This window comes from Martes martes, assembly GCF_963455335.1.
Source record: "Martes martes genome assembly, chromosome: 1".
Taxonomy (NCBI): domain Eukaryota; kingdom Metazoa; phylum Chordata; class Mammalia; order Carnivora; family Mustelidae; genus Martes; species Martes martes.
The window spans coordinates 142,990,610-143,010,576 of NC_137888.1; the positions used below are offsets into that span (position 1 = coordinate 142,990,610).

The 19,967-nt window shown below is 38.5% G+C and overlaps 1 protein-coding gene across 1 annotated transcript in view; it reads left to right on the plus strand.

Annotated features, from left to right (window-relative positions):
* Positions 1-8,192: 8,192 nt before the first annotated feature.
* Positions 8,193-19,967, plus strand: part of RBMS3 (RNA binding motif single stranded interacting protein 3) — a gene marked incomplete at its 3' end in the record, with an annotated part of 652,820 nt that continues 641,045 nt past the window's right edge. Inside the window, exon 1 of the mRNA XM_080808724.1 lies at positions 8,193-8,983. Within this exon, the coding sequence (XP_080664850.1) occupies positions 8,909-8,983 (75 nt within the window). The 5' untranslated portion in view covers positions 8,193-8,908. The remainder of the gene's footprint in view (positions 8,984-19,967) is intronic.

Sequence of the window (19,967 nt, forward strand, 5' to 3'; positions counted from 1 at the left end):
TCTTTCACTAAATGAGGATATTTGTTTTTAGGCTTTAAATCAGACATTTGACATTTTTTGGATATAGAATTTATGCTTCTAGACTTTATTTATTTATTTTTTTAAGATTTTATTTATTTATTTGAGAGAGAGAGAGCACAGTTGGAGTGGGGATCAGAGGGAGAAGCAGACTCCCCACCAAGCAGGGAGCCCGTTTTTGGAGTGGATCCTGGGACTCTGGGATCATGACCTGAGCTGAGGGCAGATGCTTAATGACTGAGCCACCCAGGTGCCCCACGCTCCTAGACTTTAAAGAAAGATGAACTTTTCTTAAAATGATGTCTAATTCAGATAAGAAGACAATGGCTATCTAAAATGCAAACATAATTTATTTTGATGTTGTCATATCAGGGTATTTAAAAATGTCCTGTGAGTATTATGAGTATTATGGAGGGCACGTATTGCATGGAGCACTGGGTGTGGTGCATAAACAATGAATTTTGAAACACTGAAAAGAAATAAAATCAAATAAAATGGAAAAAAAATGTCCTGTGTGCTAAAAACAAAAAAAACACACTTAAGAATATACTTATCTACAAACTGTTTAAAAATAATATTTATTTCAAATAATGAGATATATACTCATTTTAAAACAATTAGAAAAATACCAAAATTTTGGGGGGAGATAGAAGAAGAATGTAAAATCCTCAATAATACTACATAGAGGAAATATTTCCACTGTTGTTACTGTGATGTGGTTCTTCTATTCTTTTGTCTATGTGTTTTTATTTCATAGTTGAAAACCTATTGTGTATATGGGGTTGTATTCTGATTTTTCCATTAGCTACTCGACTTGAGCATTTCCCATATGTTAAAATGTTTCCCAAGTATCATTTTTATATTGAATCATACTCTACACTCTTTATTTAACCAAACTACAGTTGGACAGTCAGGGTTCTCCAGTTACTTATTCCTAAATATCTAGTGGTGATCTGTTTTAGACTCCTAGAGCTGAAATTACTGGGTGACAAAGATGAAGATTTTTAAGGCTATACATTTTGTTAAGCTCTATTAAAAAGCATTATAGACATTTATTAGGAATGTATATGAGTGCCCATATCACTGAACTTCATTATTGCCATTCCTTTCATTTTATTAACTTATTGTTTTTGTCAGCGTTTTCCAGAGAAACATAACGTGTAAGATGTGTTTACACGCAGAGAGAGTTTTAAGGAGTTGGCTCAGGTGACTGGAGGCTGGCAGATCCCAAAACTTCAGGTCAGGTTGTCAAGGCCGGAGACCCAGGAAGAGTTGATGTTGAGTCTAGAGTCCTTAGGCAGTCTAGAGACAGAATTTCTTCCTTCTTAAAGGATCTCAGTCTTAATTCTTAAAGCCTTTACTTTTTTGGATGAGGTTCACCCCCATTATGGTAATAGTATGCTTTACTTGTAGTCTACTGATTTAAGTATTAACCACATTGAAAAATACCTCATAGCAACATCTAGGGTGTTTGACCAAACAACTGGGCAGTATAGCCTAGCCAAGTTGACACATACAATTAACCATCACATCTGTGGTCCAAATAGAGTTTATGCTATTTGATAGAAGGCCATGTTCTTCCTTTCCAGTTTTCTCTCTATTCTGTACCATCTGTTTCTATGAAAACACACTGACTTATTTAGGACTTTAATGTATACTATGAGTTTTCTGTTGTAAACACAAAGATTACCTTAACCCAGTTTTGGAATAAAACATTTAAGATCTCCATCAGATGATGCTAAGAAAAAAAATCTGGGGTTGGGCTTTATGCAGACATGAGTTAGGAATATTCCTCTACCATGTTATGGATGAATTTGGATAAGATAGCTAAACCCTTTCCTTCTTAATTTGCTCAACTGTAAAGTATGGAGAATCAACCCACTTTCTAGGAACTTGTAAGTTTTAGCTGAGGAAACACTTATGAACTTCTAGTACAGTGTCTAGTATATAGCCGGCCATCTGTATTTTATTTTCTCCTTGAGCCTCTTTTTCTCTTAAGTATCTTTCTTAACCTAGTACCACTCCTTATAGTCAGTAAAGAAAAACCTAAAACCTTCTCCTCCTCTAAACATTTAGTAGTGTATAACTATACTCTCCTCCCAGAATAATCTACATTTTGAGTACATGCCTCATTTCCCTTCTACTTCATGAAGTATTGCATTTTAACCACTGATAGATAAATGAGATGACTTTAGATGAACATTTTACTCATTTATCCATCAAACATTTATTAAATGTGTATTAAATCTCACCCAGTTCTGGGTGCTGGTGATATAACAATGAAGACGACAGATAAATTTCTTGCCCTTCTGAGCTTAGATATTAGTGGGGGAGATACTCAAAGAAGAAAATCAACAAGTATAAAAGCAAACTATGAGTAATGTCTTATTAGTCAGGGCAGTCTAGGTGATGCTGTGGTAAGTCACCAAATCTCATTAGCATAATTACAACAAAGGTTTATTTCTTGCTCATGACAAGTCAATGGCTGGTCCAGGTGACTATTCAAGGTAGCTGTTCTAAGCCTTCCAAGATGCCTCCTCTGTATAAGCACATGCTTCTATCAGGGAAGAGTGGGCTGGTGAATCAAAGAGCAGCAGTTAAAAGGTTGCACATGTGTCACTTCTGCTTCAAATTGTATTGGCCATAACAAGTCACATGGTCATGCCTAATTTCAGTATGAGTCTTGGTAATCCTAGTGGTATGTGACTACCACAGTATTAAGCACTATGAATAATATGTGATAAAGAGCAAGAGGATAGTTAAGTAATTTTTGAAAAGATAATAAAAGCAAAATAAGCATGGATTTTCATGTATATCATTGCTTAGATTTATAATAAAGTATGTGTTTCAAAAAATTAGGTCAACCTAAAATTATTTAATATCTATTATTAAAATTTGGTATTCAGATAAGAGGAAAGGCATTTAGGTCATTTATGAATGACTGATGTTTGATAGATACTGAGATGCTAAGTCTACTTGAGGACAAAGGTGATAATTTTTATATTGATATCCTTGATTATTTAGGCACATAGTAAATGCTCAGTAAAACTTTGTCTAAGTTAAAAATGTTCATTGTTTTAAATTATTCTTGCTTCTTTACTTGATTGACTGTCATGAGATATAGTCCATTTTAATTTTGCTCTGAAGTGAAATTTTCTTCCAACGCCAATTTTATTGTCTTTATCTACATTAAAATTTTACATTTAATTATAGTTCAAATTTGGACCATCACTAGTGGTCTCTTTCTCCTACTTTATCTCAGATATGTTCCTAAACCGTGGATGAGTATCCAGTAGAAAATAAGATATTTGTAACACTACTTTACTGTCAGAGTTTGTGATCTACCATTTTGTCTTTTTTTTAAACCTAACTTTTATCTTTAATACCCCTTTTGCAACTGCTGTGTTGGAAGGGGATTTAACAAACTTGAATGAAGAGGTAACAAATATCAAATGGTGGTTTTACTTGTTTGCTTTGATTTATTCAAGGTCATGAATGTCTTGAAGAGAAAATAGTATACCTGTTTTTAAAGATAACACAATTCTTCTTCTTATTATTCTTTTGCTTCTCTCTCTCCTGTTCTTTTCTTTTGCTATTGACTACATCTTTGTCATTTAAAAGATGAATCACCCAAAGAGAGGACCCAGTTTGAGTGGATAGGTCTAGAGCAAACCAGAAGAGACTCTCCGTCTCTATGCAATTGACCCTCACTTCAGCACTATCACTTCTCTATCTCTGGATGGTATGTCTGAAACATTGTTTCTACCCTGGTAACCAAGGACTTTTCTCAAATGAGTGCTTCTCCCGTCCCTGCTGCAAATCACGTGAATCTGTAAGAGTCCATGCTCTTTGATGCAGTTTCCTGCTCTTGGATTTGTACAAAATTTGTTTGTTAGTTGGCAAATGGGACACAGCTGGCTTCTGATTTAGAGAGTGCCTTAAATTAGTTACCTCCTACCTTAACTTGATCATTTAAATGGAAAGTGCTACTGCTCCAACAGAGCAGACATGATATAAAAAAACATTTCTGACATGAGTATCTTGCCTCCCCAATTGTGATGGCTACTCGTATCTCTGAAGGAAAAAAAGTAAAAAATAAATAAAACACAGATTTTACAATTCTCACATGTGGTAAACTGTCTTTGCATTATTTAAGAAAAGCTTTAAATGTTCAATGAATGTGCTTAAGCTAATGACACTTGATGCCAAGAAGACAGCAATAATCCAATGAAATAGAATAGCATTTTGGAAAGTGGCAATTTGTGTAGAAATTGCAGAAGGCATCAACACATGCTGGGACTTTACGTATAAGTGAGCTATAGCTTGGGTTGGGAAGTTATTTATTTGGCCTTTCATTTGTAAATAAGACACTGCTCCTTTCCTTCCAAGGAGTAGCTAGGCCAGTTGTTAATGAAAGAATACTGATATCCTTTGTTCATAGTGGCAAAATTGACAGAAGCATCTGAGGATCCTGATCTTGTAAGTCTTAGTATTCCGAGGAACCTCAAAAGTCATTTTGGAGGACAGCATTCTATAGTTGAAGATAACTAGATCTACAATCAAAATATTTGGATAGAGTCCTGGCTGTACTATTAACTGTCATTAATTTAGTTTTCCTCACCAAGTTCCAACTAAGGCTTATATGATCTGGCCCGGGGTACTTCTCCAGTCTTGTTTGATAGTCTTTACTCCTCTTTGCTCCATTTCAGCCCCTGTGCCATTTCTTGTACATTTCAAAGACATGTTCTTTACTTACCGTTCTCTCTCTCTGAGATGACCTGACCCCCCTAGATACATGCTGACATTTATTGAGCAGATCCTATATGTTCCAAGGCATTATAAATGCTTTGCCTGTTAGTCTTGGTGAATTCTCATGATGACTGTATGTAGTGTGTAGTGACATTGGATGGATGAGAAAAGGAGGCAGAGTGATCTGGCAGAGACAAAACTGGAACAAAGGCAGCTTGGGTAGGAGCCAGGTCTCTCACAAGAAGTACTCTCATAGTACACAACACCCAGGGTGTGGTTCCCACCCTTCCTTTAACCTCAGAGCTCTTAGTGAGCATTTCCTGACTATCCTATTTAAAGTGGAATCCCTGTGACTCTGTTTCTCTTTACTTAGCTTTATATTTCTGAACAGTAGTATATAATATCTGATTTATATTGTTTATTTACTTGTTCATTTCTCTGTTTATCTCCCTCACTAGAATACATATTCTTTTTTTTCTTTTTAAGATTTTATTTATTTATATGACAGAGAGAGACACAGCAAGAGAGGGAACACAAGCAGGGAGAGTGGAAGAGGGCGAAGCAGGCTTCCTGCTGAGCAGGGAGCCCGATGTGGGGCTCGATCCCAGAACCCTGAAATCACGACCTGAGCTGAAGGCGCTTAACAACTGAGCTACCCAGGCACCCGTAGAATATATATTCTGTGAGGGATGGACATTATTTTGATCTGTTATCACTCTAGCCCTTGCATCTGGAAATGTACTGAAATGTAGTGAGAGAAGGATGTAAGTTAGGTTAGAATTCTTATGGTATGTAAGATATCTTATTCTTCAGACATTTGCAGAGCATCCATTTTGTGCCAGATTCTATGACCATTTTTGGAAATATGAAGGTGAATGAGAATGATGGGACCTCCTACTTTCCTGTTTTTCCTGATGCTTTTAGGGCATCAGAGAAGAAACAAACATGCAATTAAGAGGCAGTTGCCCAGCTATGGGGTATTTACCCCAAAGATACAAATGTAATGATCCAAAGGGGCAGGTGCACCCCGATGTTTATAGCAACAATGTCCACAATAGCCAAACTGTGGAAAGAGCTTAGATATCCATCGATAGATGAATGAATAAAGAAGATGTGATACACAAACACACACACACAGAGGAATATTACGCAGCCATCAAAAATGAAATCTTGCCATTTGCAACAACATGAATGGAGCTAGAGGGTATTATGCTAAGCAAAACAAGTTAATGAGAAAGACAAGTATCATATGATCTCACTGATATGAAGAATTTGAGAAATAAGACAGAGGATCATAAGGGAAGGGAGGGAAAAATGAAAAGATGAAACCAGAGAGGGAGACAAACCATAAGAATCTCTTAATCTCAGGAAACAAACTGAGGGTTGCTGGAGTGGAGGGGAGTGGGAGGGATGGGGTGACTGGGGATGGACACTGGAAAGGGTATGTGCAATGGTGAGCACTGTAAATTGTATAAGACTGGTGAATCACAGACCTGTACCCCTGAAACAAACAATACATTATATGTTTTTAAAAAAAAGAAAAAAAAAAAAAAAAGAAGAGGCATTTGCCCAGGATAAGCAATCTATTAGGGCAAATATAAGATGCGGCAGAGAAGCAAGGGTTCAGGGAAAGCTACTCTGAGAGAGGGGTGAGATCCATACTGAGAGCTGAAGGGTGGACTGAATGGGGATGTAGGACGACTCTGGGGCAGAGCCGATGGCAGCCCTGAGAGAGCACATTCCACTTCAAAAGCAGTTCACAGTGACTCAGGTATAGATCGTGAGGGGCAGAGTTGGCTGTCCGAGTCTGGAGGATGAAGTTGGGTTTTCCGATGTCTTGAAAACTGTTCCAAGGACTCAGGACTTAATTGTCTGAGCAATGAGATGTCACTGAAGGATTTTTAAATCAAAGTAGTTTTGACTTAGATCTGATACAGTTTATTGCCTTCAGCCAGCTAAGTTGGCAATACTTCCACTTTCTGGATGGGACAAGTGAGACCCAGAAGAACACATTTCAATGTCGGTGGTGTTGATTTAATTCTCTTAATGACAGTAGTATCAGGGCTCCTAACTCATACCTTCCCACCATCTCTCCTTCCTTCTTTCTGGTTGTTGTTCTTGTGAAAAGTCAAACATAAAACTATTTAACCACCATCCTTATCTTTCTCCAAGGAACGGCCATGCACGGACACAGCCTCCAATAACCAGACCCCTGAAGACAAGGCAGTGCCTTCACGGGTAGCAGGGCTGGAATGTGGATGGACACCATATTGTGCACTGGGCTGGAATTCTCTGTTCTTCTTCACTAGGAAGCTGGATTGGTACCAGGAACCTCTTATCTGAAAAGGCAACTCTGGGCTGGGGAGAACAGAGCTGGTTTGACAAAGTGGAGAGGCGCTCAATATTGGTCTGCCCACGCTTTGGGCATGCGTGAGCACTCACAGCAAAACACAGCTGGCATGTCTAATTTTAGCCTTGACTGCCTTGAAAAGGGACCCTTAAAGGAAATATATTTTCTCTGAAACAATTTGTATTATAATGTAATAGCTGAGAGACATGTCAGAATATTACTTATTATTGGTAGGGAAAAACTCTGCCAAGTAATTATGATTTTTTTTTTTTTTTGGTGACGGTATCAGTAAAGTGATTAAAGCATCCATGAATCAAAATAACCATAAAGAGACAGTGAGAGAACCCGTGATTTTATTTATAAAGATGCCCGTAAAACTAATGGGATTCCTCCTTTGATGCTTACAAAATGAATGTAAGGATGAGAATGATCATTTCTGCTATGGAAAGTTGGTCATTGTGATTTGATAATGCATGGCTCGCTAATTGTAGTCCTGGAGTAGACTCTCAAATTTCTTCAATACTTAGCATCCTCCATGTCTTCTGAGAAATATAAGGTTAGTTTCTGAACCAGGTCTTAGATTCATTCATCTGGCTTTCGTATGTTAACAGGTTTTGAAAGCATCCGGGACACACTTTTTTCCATTTTATCCAGCGAGGGTTGTCCCTCTGCTTTTACTTTTGTCTCTCTTCCTTCCTCCCTTCGTCCTCTCTCCCCTCCCATAGTCTTCTGTGTTTTGTTTAGCAGTGTGGCTTACCTTGCAACTTGGCAAGAAAAAAAAAAAAAAAAAAAGAAGGCAGCTCTTGTGGTGGGGTAGATGGAGGGAAGGATAAGAAATAATCCACTGTCCGCATTTGGGTTCCCTGGGTTCAGTTCCAGCGGCGGCAGCTTTGCTGCAAAAATTGCTTTGCTATTCGAGATAGCCAGCAGAGGGAATCGGAACTTTGCTTGCAGCAGGGGTTGAAGCAGGCTTTTTTTTTTTTTTTTTTCTTGGAGGAAATACTGCAGCCTTCTGGACTGCGTACGCTGCTCCCTGGAGAGGCTCTCTCGGTTCCACCCACCGGCTGGAAGGAGGGGAAGTGAATGAAAGGACAGGACAAGCCCCGAACACCATGTCACTCTGGGAGGGAGACAGCAGCAACTAAGCTGTGCAAGGTTTTTTTTTTTTTTTTTTCTTTTTTTTCTTTTTCTTTCCCCTTTTCTTTTTCTTTCTTTCTTCCTCCCCCCCCCTTTATTTCCTGTTTCTTCTTCCTTTCTCTTTCTTTCTGTCTTTCTTTCTTTCCTGCCCCCCCCCTCTTTTTTCTTTAAGGTGGGGAAAGAGACAAACAGGAGACAGGAAGCTGATCTGCAAGGATTCGGAGTTGTGCTAAAAGGACTTTGATTTTTTTTTTTTTTCCTCTCTCTCTCTCTTTACAAACGCTGGCAATTGACATCACTACAGACAGCCTGATAGAGAACAAACTGCCTCATCCCAAGTGGACCCTAGCAGCTCGGGAAAGGAAAGCACGATCTGGGAGGTTGTGTGTGTGGGGTTGTTCCCCCCCCCCCCCACCGATACCCCTCCTTTTTTCTTTTTTCCTTTTTCTTTTCTTTTTTCTTTTTTCTTTTTTTAGTGTGTTTCTTTTTTAAATTCTTGCCGTGTTGGAACTAGCGAGTGGTGGAAGACGAGGGATCTCTGAAGCCTCATCAGTCATCGGGACTGTCAGGAATAGTGGTTTAAGAGGAAGCTCGGCCTGGGGCACTATACCCTGTCATCCAGTTCCCTGCCTCGGAGATAAAGATTCCAGCTACATGGGCAAACGCCTGGATCAGCCACAAATGTACCCCCAGTACACTTACTACTATCCTCACTATCTCCAAACCAAGGTATGGCTCGACCCACAGTCTGGCAAGCAGTGCGGTATCCTTCTGCACTCGGGATGGGAAACAGACAGGCATGTGGATTATTATTTACCTCCCCTTCCCCATCAGCTCTTCCTGGTTCTTTGAAATGAGTAACATACCAATGGAGTTAATGAGGCAGAGGAGACTCTAAGAAGAAAGCAAGCCCTGAGATTGTGGTTTTCTCTTTTGGGAGAGATAATAGTTGTGCTCGTGTTCCTTTGTTGTTATTTGGCAACGTGAAAATGTTCCTGATACCCGTAGTAAAGTGCTGTGCAGAAGGACAAGGTTGTTAGAAAGGAGATCGTAACAGTGATTATCAGGCACAAGAATACAATTTCAGGGGCTTTTCTGGTGAGCTGTTCTTTGTTTGTGGCTCTAAAAGGGTTTTTCCCACTGGATAGGACTCACCAGGGTGGGGATAACTCAAACTTTTAATCGTGGAGTATAGAGGGAAAGAAGGGTGTGGGAGGGTTAAATACAGCTAACTCAAGTCCCTTAGAGTTTGTTTGGGTGTGTTTTTGTGGTGTTTGTATGTGTCTTACATATTTGATTTCATATTGAGGATGATCGAGACGCTAGAGACTGAATTTTAGAGCTTTCCAATAGATGTTCTTTACTTTCAAAAGCTCTGTTTTTCTGTGCTGGCTGCCTTCGGGAGGCCCGGTCTTGAAACAGTATGAAATGTAACTGATGATAATTGGACGTGAACTGGTTAAATACTTGAGTCTTTATGTGTGTGCTCAAATGATCATTACGGGGCCAGTGGCAAGCCCACGTAACTAAGCAGTGGGCAGTGCCAGCCATGAACTTTATCCTGCAGTTCAGACATGAAACACTCTCAGGTGTGAAATCAATGCTCCAATTTGTCCATTAAATTGGACTTGATGGCGGGGGGGATGTTGGTAGAGTTACCACTTTGAATGCATGGATTGTATTTCTTTGCCGATGATATTATTTTGTATCCCATTAGCCAGACTCCACTGTCTTCTTAATAAATAAATACGCCGAGAGTGAACAAGGCGTGCCTGAGTGATCTGTGCTGTCACCGGACTCGTTGATGTGATTAGTGTTTGGTAATTCATGCTGTAGTTAGCTCTTATTTATTCTGTCTCATCAAACAATGCCTGTTTGTAAACCAGACCAGGCAACAGACTTTCAGAATTATATTAAAAATTGTTGCTTTTTTTCCTTTCTTTTTCAATCGCTCTATGACTCGCCCTGCCCCTCCAAGGTCGACTCCCATTGCTTTTTGCCTTTGTGAGCATTTAGTTTGTGTAGCTGCTGCTTAAGTAGACCAGCCCCTCCTGCTCCAGTGCCTTGAGTTTTAACTCTTTGGGGGATTGGGTGGAGAATGTTGTCTGCCTTCCTCAAGGAAATGGCATAGCAAGGGCAAGTTAAAAAGAGGAAATTTATAGTCATTTCTCATCCCCCAAAGAAACAAAAACAACAAACGCAAGGGTTCCATGAAAAATATCGGACATTCCATCCCTTTTACTCATTTGGCTAAATTTTTCCAAATGTTTCAAAATTCATGCTTTCTTTTCGGTTCTTGTTTTTTACTATGAAGTATATTCCGAGAGGAAACTTTAGCTAAAAATGAATGGAGTAATGGAATAATTGCTTTCCTGCTTGAGATTTCTTTTAACTTATTACTAGCAGGAAATAATGTCGTGCACATTATATTAATGACAGGATGCTGGATGAGCTACACTGATGGGAAGTGTGTGTGTGTGTGTGTGTGTGTGTGTGTGTGTGTGTGTGTATGAGAGAGAGAGAGAGAGAGAGAGAGAGAGATTGGGGCAAAGAGAGAAAGTGGAGTGACGAAGGAAAAGATGAGAGCCTGAAAAATATAAAGGGAATTTAAAAAAAAAAAATCTGTTTTGGGGTCCTGTGTAGTTTAGTGTTGTGTAGACAGGCGGCATCTGGATCTTGTTACTTTCAAGCTAGTCAAAGTCATCAACTTCTGGAACATTTTTAAAGAAGCTAGATCCATTAGGTGACCTAAGCTGATATTCGGGTAATCAGATCAGGGTGGTGGGGAATATAAGATTAGCTACTTTGGCTATTGTGGTAGTTCGTATTGATTATTATGTTGTAAAATTTCGACAGTGCTGTGAAGTTGTCGAATACTGTTATGGTGGTTGTGGAATGACAGACATTAATAACATTCCTGGAAGCTGAAGATGTGAAAACGTGCTCTGGTTTGAAACCTGGGCACACAGGGAATGGGAAGAAGAAGGGTCAATCATACTTTAAAATGTGGGGTCTTTCTGACAGCATGAATACTATGTAAGAAAGTACTATCACGACCCAGCGTAGCATGAAAACAACTAGGTTATTTCAGTATCATTGCTTTGCTCCTTTTATACTTATATCTTAAAATATAATCTCTACTAATTTTGAAGGAAATACATGCTGCTCATGTTGATTTGGTAAGCCTCGGTGGAATTCACAAAATCTATGGTCCTTTCAGCCTTGGCTTTAGTTATAGTCTATTTTTAAACTTATAGCTATTTACAATGATGCTGATACATAAAGAATACTTATGGTTGATAAAAACAGAGATCTGTAGTTGACAATGAAAGTCATATTCTGGGAACATCATAACTTATGCTGTCTTGCAAATTCAGGTGTTTTTTATTAATCAACAAAAGCCATTTACTCACATTTATTTTGGGGTAAAAAATCCTTATGGGTTTTTTTAAGAACTGAAAGTTTTATTGTTGTATTCATTCAGAAAGTACAAAATACCAAACCTTCTCTTTCTACTTAAATACGTGTGTTAGATATAGCTGCTATTTTCTTATAATAAAATGAAATGAAAGTAGGATTTCTAAATAAATGGAAATATTTCCATTTCCTCAAATGCAATTAAAGTTTCAGAAAAACTTGGGACACTTCCCTGCCTTCTCGGCTCCTCTTATTTCCCATTACATGAGAACTAATCCATTAATTTTGTTGGGTTAAAAGGAAAAAGGAGTTAGAAATAAGTTATTTATACTTTTCTCCCTCTGAACCATTTTCCACATGCTTTAAATAGTATATTAGACAAATGTACATGTAAATAAAATGAAAACCCCAGTGGCTGACTGGTAGCTCTATTTTAACAGGGTTGTTAGTATGTTCATTCTCCGAGACCCTGCATTAAAAGTTATCATTTGTCGGTTTTCTTTTGGCCATTTTGCCCCCTATTAAAAGAAGCACTTTCAAAAAGCAACGTTTGTGATTAGGCAGAAAAGAAGAAATCGTGGTGACATGTTACAGTATTTACTCTAGAGACAGAGCTGGATTAAAAAAAACTCTCCATCAAAACGAATTGGCTATTTGAAGGCCACCCAGAATAATCAGCAAATTTGAGAGAACGGAGACCAAAAAAACAGTTCATTAGTTTAATGATAATATCCATAATCATGTTTGATTGAGTTGTAACCTAATATTTTCAGTAATTTTGTGATAGCCCATTCAGAACAGCCAACCTGTTGGAATTGCACTGAGAGACCCAGGGTGGATTCCAATCTGAGTTTGAGGTACTTTGTGTAGGGGAGGTTCTTGGAAAAGCAACTAAGTCAAATTAGGAAAGCTAGAAAGAGTAAAACCTGGTCACAGCCCAGTGAATTGATATTTTGGTGCTGAGAAATAGATATTTCCCTCTTCCGTGATATTTGGAAAACTTTAGTCATCTTCCCCAAAGTTTGAAATTCATCCAGGCACACACAGCAAGCTAGTCCTTCCTTCCGTGTCCTCACCCTGACCAGGTCATAACCCAGGGCACGGCTTCTACTCAGGCTGTTCTCCCACCAGCCTCCTGCTTTCCCTTCTTTGGCCATCCGCTTCCCCTGAAGATCTTGCAGAAAGGGGTTCAGGCTGTGGGACCCAATGGGGTTTTTCTGGCTGGTGGGACTCGGATTGTATTCAGAGCCTGGTGTGAAGGTGGGGTCAGGTGTGGGGAGTAATTCATCAGCTGCACACTGATTTCAGGCTGAGTTTCCAACCATCTGCAGCCTGGACAGCCGCCCATCTCTCAAAGTCTAGCTAGAGCCCAACTGACTGTGCCACAGAAAGAGCAAACACTTGAAACACAAAGGACCAAGGAGTAGGCAGAGGAAGAGAGAGGCTCCCATGGGGCAAAGGATATTCTCAAAGATGTGAAAGTACAGATCCTTCAAAAGCAAAACAGAACAACCCCTTAACATACTTCTTGCACATGAAAATGTAGAAAATCTTGCAGAGGGAGGGAATGAGTTTAGAATTTCCTTAGTACTTCCTGCCTCAGATTTGCATTGATAGCCGGACTTGGTAACTTGCCAGTTTTAAAACAGCCTTGAAAACTCCCAAGTTCTGTTTTCCTTTGAAAGGCTGAAACATACAAAACTGGTTTTCTAAAAATCTTCCAGCAACAGAACTTTTAGGTACAACCCCAGCTAGTTCTTTCGCTTCAGGGGGGTCATATGATAGCATGAAACCAGGATAAATCTTGTTTGTCTCATTTTAGAATGTATACAATTTTAATTGGTTTTAAATAAGAGAAATATCCTAACAAGGGGCCACTCTCCCTTTCTAGTTCTCTTGTTTGCTTTCCTCTCTCCACTCTTTATTATCATTGGGATTGTCTTTTCCATAATGCAGTCATTGTTTTCACAGCACTAAGTTTAGTGCCTACTTAAAAAGAAGAGATATGTAAAAAGTTCCTGGTCGTTTTTTGTTTTGTTTTTTTTTCCTCTCCCCAGAATCATTCCAAAGTCAAAGGAAACCTCATGTAAATTTGTTCTAACAGTATCTTTCTAATGCAGTTTCCTTTCGCTTTCTCTCAATTTGGGAAAAGAACAATAGAATTAAAACAAAATTATTTCTATGAAGTCATTAAATCTATTAGAGGGTTAGAGGGAGGGGTGATTTGCAAGGGAGGGAGGCAAAAGACAAGAAGGAAGCTGTAAGTTCATCTCAGGTCTTTCTGGCTCCAGGAATTCTGAAAAGCTTCATTTTTGCACTAATGTGATTTTACACAATCCTTTTCGACATTATCAGTCTTTTTGGCAGAGACAGGGCTCAGTCACAATTATGCCCAGGCCAAATTCTAAGAAAACCAGTCTTTTCCTTTAAAAGAAAATCTTTTTAGTGTCGGACTTCTTATTCAGAGTAAATGGTTGATGTTTATCCAAAATTGGCTTCGAGTACTACATTAAAATTGTGTTTTGTAACAGTCTCATAAGCCACAGCTGTATGTGATTAAATAGTGTAATATCAAAAGCATGTGAGAATAGACTTTTTTATACTATAGCTGTTGCACAGCAAGAGAGCAGATGAAACTGGAGGGAAAGCAAGGGCAACAGGGTATTTATGTGTTGTAAGACCTGCGCTGAGGATTCACGTTGTTATTTTTTTGCAGTAGTGGGAAAAATGCTGAACTCTCTTGGAGGTGATTGGAAAATACACTTTCTGGAAATGGAGATGGACATATAAGACCAATTTTTGTTTTAAACACGGAGTGCCATTTAATCAGAAAACACACATTTACAAAAGTGTCCGAAGCCAATGTAAATGGAAGGATCATCATGACTCCCATGAGACACACATTCACATAACAATAGTGAATTTCTCATTTCTGCTTTGAAATCATAACTTTTCTCTCTCTTTTCTTTTTTTCTTTCTTTCTTTCTTTCTTTTTTTTTTTTTTTTTTTGGCTACTTTGATCTGTGCAACTCTTATAAGAAAATCTTCAGGCCATTTATCCCTTAAGAAGAGTGATAGGTGATGAGGACCAGTAACATAGGGAGAACAAAATAGGTGGTAGTATGATTCTTTTTAAAGATATTTGAAAATACGATATTTGGTTTTGTATGCATATTGCTCCTTGGTGGCCACTATTAAAAAGTATGTACTTCTACAAAGAGACAAAACTTGTGGTCTTTTTAGCAGGATGTCATAGCAAAGGGATTTCTGTTTTAGAGGGATGATTATAAAGTTTTTGAAAAAAAACTCATGACATCTATAATCTTAAGTTTTTTTTAGATTATGAATCTGTGGGATGCTAATACTACTAAGAGATTTATTAGAAAGTCATTGTTTTCAGGGCCTTAAAAAAGCCTCGAGAGGTGGCCAGTGGTTTTCAGAGTTCAGACACTGAAAAGCAATTTGGAAAAGGAAAAAAAAAAGAAACCCCAAAACAAAAAACTGGGTTGATAGAGGGAAGTTGGACTCCATTTGGTTTTTGTTTTTCATGTTGATATGGGCAACAAATTTGTTCACATTTAATTGGATTTTTTCATGTAGATTTATTGGTCAGGAAATATATACCATGTGGAATCAGATATCTGAATAAAGTTTTGTAATTCAGAACACTGACATCTAATAGATAATAAATTTCAAGAGTATGGGTAATGAGTGCTGAGACTTGGATTCTGTGTTTTTGTTTTTGTTTTTCCTGTTTGTTTGTTTGTTTGTTTTTGGTGGGAGGAAATTCTCTGATTTGTGTGTCAATAGATCAGTTTCTAGGTCAGGTTCTCTAAGATCTCTTCCAGGCTTAGCATTTGTGACTCTCACTTTGAGATAAATGAGCCTGCTTTGATGTATTCGTAGGACTGGGAGATGACCTTGGTTTTGTGCCATCGATGAGTTTTTGTTCAGGTCCCCATCGCTTTCTCCAGAGCGGATCAAATGCTACTTTGCCGACGCTGGTGTTTTGATGAATTTAGCTGTCTGCTTCCTTTGCCACATCCAAACCCAGTGCACCAAGAGAAACACATCCATCACCTGGGAGTGGGTGGAGAGCAGTTCCTAGGGGTGGGACAGAATGACAGGCATCATTTAATCATGGTCATTGCCAGCTTTGTTGTTGCCGTTAAAGTGTTCTTCTTTGGTAAAATGAGAGCTTATCCAAAGACTTGAAGGTGACAATGTGATGCTTTCCTTTTCTTCATTTAACTTCCTCTCTGCAGGTGGTGTAAGAACTGAATGGGTAGGCATATGTTTGACCTAACCAGTTGGGGGGGTGAAGGCAGAAGGATTGCCTTCTGACAGCACTAGTTTGGTGAATCAGACTAGGAGCTAGCCTCAGTATGGGAATGACAATCAACAGATGAAATACTATTCCGACTGGAGTTTGCAAATCCTTCAACTCCCTAAACTTCTGATTAGTAGCCTTTAAAACATGGAAAAGGAATACTGTAGTAACTGTAGTATATGAAGTAATAGGAGGAAGAGAATAACTTCTCCAGGACACATAAGCAAGACCATTGTCTTGCCCTCTTTTTCTCGCTAGATACCCTTATTCCCCCCAAAACTCCTGTTAGCTGAATTAATGAAAGTGTGTGGAACCTTGTATTTTGTTTTTATGAGTGATAGCCAGATAGAAAAAAGAGACTTGACTGTATACATAGTTAAGGCAATTCTGATAGTGTTCCTTCCTATTGTGTGGAAAGTAAGAGACAATGGAAGAGAAATTAATCTTACTATATTCTAAATATTGATAGTAATTGTTTAAGTACTGATTTTTAATTTGATTCAGAATTAGCTTTCCTACTGTTACATTGTAGTGTTAAGAAATTCAGGGGCGCTTGGGTGGCTCAGGTTGTGATCCAGGTCCTGGGATCGAGCCCCGCATCGGGCTCTCTGCTCAGAGGGGAGCCTGCTTCCCCCCATCTCTCTCTGCCTGCCTCTCTGCCTACTTGTGATCTTTGTCTGTCAAATAAATAAATAAAATCTTTAAAAAAAAGAAATTCATATACATCACACTTCATATGCTAGAATCTTTGGTTATTTCATTGTTAGCGGATAGTTTTCAAGCTGAATATGGATCACGCATAGAATTTCAGAAGGATTTTTGAGAAGTCTTCCTATTTTTATCCCGTGTACCGCTGTCTATTTATCTTAGTCATATTGCTGATTGATGATGATTTAATGAAAACGAAAATGGAAAACAGAATGCTAACTATCTGGGTTTCTGGAACTGGTTAAGATACCTTAAAAGCTTTCCTTACACATGTGAGTCATATTTGAAGCTATTATTGATGTCTGTAAACTCTCATGTTGCTCCTTTTAAAACTTATCACTCACATAAATTGGACAGTGGCACCCTGACATAACTTACGCGAGGGTAACTTAACATTCAAGCAAATACACTCTTAAGCTCCCAAGTAGTTTCGAGTAGATGAAGTATATGAAGGAGAGTGTACAAATCTTGGAATAAAATTTCAGAGATTGTTTTCTAGTGTGTCATACAAAAAAACCATATTACATACTTATGATGGTTAATTTCTCCTCAAGAAATTGAAAAAACACAATTTTTGTTGTTGTTGTTTGATTCGGTGCTAGTCCTTTGAAGGGTTGTGACGGCTCCGGAATTACTCTGGCTCCTGGTTTTTGGCCCCTAGGACTCTTGTCCATTGTTGTGCATATCCATTCAGACTGGACCATTAGAAATAGGATGTTGCGTTTCAATTTAAGGCAGGGAATTCTGAAAACGAATAAAATTTTGATGTTCTTTTCAAAATTTATTCCAAAGAAAATGAACCGCTGACTTTAAAATTTATTATTTATCTGTTAGGACAGCTAGACTTCATGTTGACAATGGCAAGTTTTCCCTTCCTGCCTTGTTCTTGTTCTTTTGTTTAACTTTGTTAATAAGCTGGAAAAAGATAAGGAAAAAAAAATCAGAAGGCATAGGTCAATGAACATGGGAGAATTTCTCTACACGTTTAGTGACTTCCTTAAACAATGGAAGAAGTGAAGGGTCATTTAAAAACCTCCATATTTTCTGGCCAGTCATGGAAGCCCCCATCCCACAAACTAACAGAGATATTAAAATGCATTCATATTGCACATCAAGTTAGAACTGTTTTTGCAATAAAATAAAGAGCTTTTATAATTTTGCTGCCAAAACTTTTTGAGTGCAAGTAAATTCATTATATATGCCTATGAATTTTGGGCATTTTGCATACGGGGGTGTTCTTACAATGTGAAAAAATTCTAATGTACAGAATTTCTTGAGGAAGGGACTAAGTACAACAATGAATAAAGTTGATAGTGAGTTATGTTTTGTTGATATGCAAACAAATGTTTATCACTTTTGGTTTCACCGTTTTCTTTTTAGTTTGGAGACAATGCATTCTTTTCATCTTGTCAGTGTTTTTGTGGGTCCCTGAAGTGGTCAGAAAGCCTGAGAAGCTGGCCCTATCTCTACCTATTGTGGCTTTTTGGCATTTAAAATATCTCTGTATTTTAGTAATCCCAAATTTCCGGGGTGGGTCACTTGGTGGAACGGCGCTAGCATTTTGGAAAATGTCATTAACATTCTTTGGCTAAAATATATCAAAAGCAGACACACTGGATTGACCTTTGGCAGCGAGAGCAACTGAGAGGTCCCGATCTGAGTGCCAGGCTCACAGAATATTTTCATTCTGCAACTGGTAGAATTGTTTACCAATTGGGAAAAAAAAAAAAGGGCTTGAATATAACAGGTGTTTCGCTGGATTTCCACTTAGGGGTACAGACAGGAGGCAAGCAATGGCATGATAGGTACTTGATGGCATAATCTTTCTAAATTCTTCTGTTAATTGTGTCATGGGTTTGTTGCATGTATTAAAGTCGCCACCTCCTCCTAATCCTCTGTGTCCATGGTTGTTCACTTAGCATGACTTTTCTTGAATCCATGTGCTTCTTAAAGAACCCATGTATCCACACGTACGCACACTCCAGTCAGATCTACCATTACTTGCACAGGTGTTGAGCATCCTGAACATACTGCTTCTGAAGCTGCCTTGTGTGAGGGCTTCTTTCGTATTCATTCTTGTCCCAGTGATACAAGACAATCAGGGTCCCACGCTCAAGGCAGGATCGTTTCCTCCCAACCAAATCTTAAGAAGAAGGCTTTCTGTTTTGCTGTTTTGTTTTTTTTTTTCTTTCTCCAATTCACGCATACACTTGTATCTAAAATTTCATTCCCTCCCCCAGCCTTCCAGGGAGAATTCTCATAATCACCCAATGTTTTGATTCTCTACCTAATTACTCAATTTTTCTTCCCAGCTCTCTAGCCAGATCTCACTGAATGTCATCAGCAGACTCAATGAATCAGCTTTGATTTATTTCTCTTACATGTAACACACTCACACACTTCTGGAAACTTTAAGGATTATTTCAGTGGTTCTGATTTTTGCTGAGTCTAAGTGACCAAGGGGAATATGAAGGGAGCAAAGTGGTCTCAAGGTGACATATATCTGTCCTTTCCAGGACTTTTTTTTTTTTTTTTTCCTGCTAGTTGATAGCAAATAAAGACAAGTCTCACTGAAGTAGGGTAACTAATAATTTCCTTTTTTTTTTTTTTTCCCAACAGTGTAGTATCTTCCCATGATCTGAGATATATTGGTAGTATATCAAGTTAGATACCTGTTTTCTTTTCCCTATTCTTTAAAAAATATTTTATTTATTTATTTGACAGACAGAGATCACAAGTAGTCAGAGAGGCAGAGAGACAGAGAGGGCAAAGCAGGCTCCCCGCTGAGCAGAGAGCCCGATGCGGGGCTCAATCCCAGGACTCTGAGATCATGACCTGAGCCGAAGGCAGAGGCTTAACCCACTGAGCCACCCAGGCGCCCCAATCTTTTCCCTATTTTTGATAGCATCTTTTAGAAATCTTATTGATCAATCAATTCTAATTTTTTCTCAAATAATTTCATAATCATTGTTTATACAGCAGAAATTCTAATGATCTTCAGAGCTTTTAGTGATGAGGCTGTCAGCGTGGTAGAAGAAAAAATGGCAGTTCTACAATTTTAATTTAACAAGTGATTTATGAGAGGCACCAAGAAAGATGAAACAAAGAGAGGAAGAAACAGAAAATAGAAAGGCCACGATCTTATTCCACTTTTCAAATTTCTGGAATTTGGCCATGAGTTTTCCTTTTCAAAGGCAAACAGTAAGAGTTACATTGTAAAGAAAATATAATTTACACATCGAAGAACCATCTTTGGGG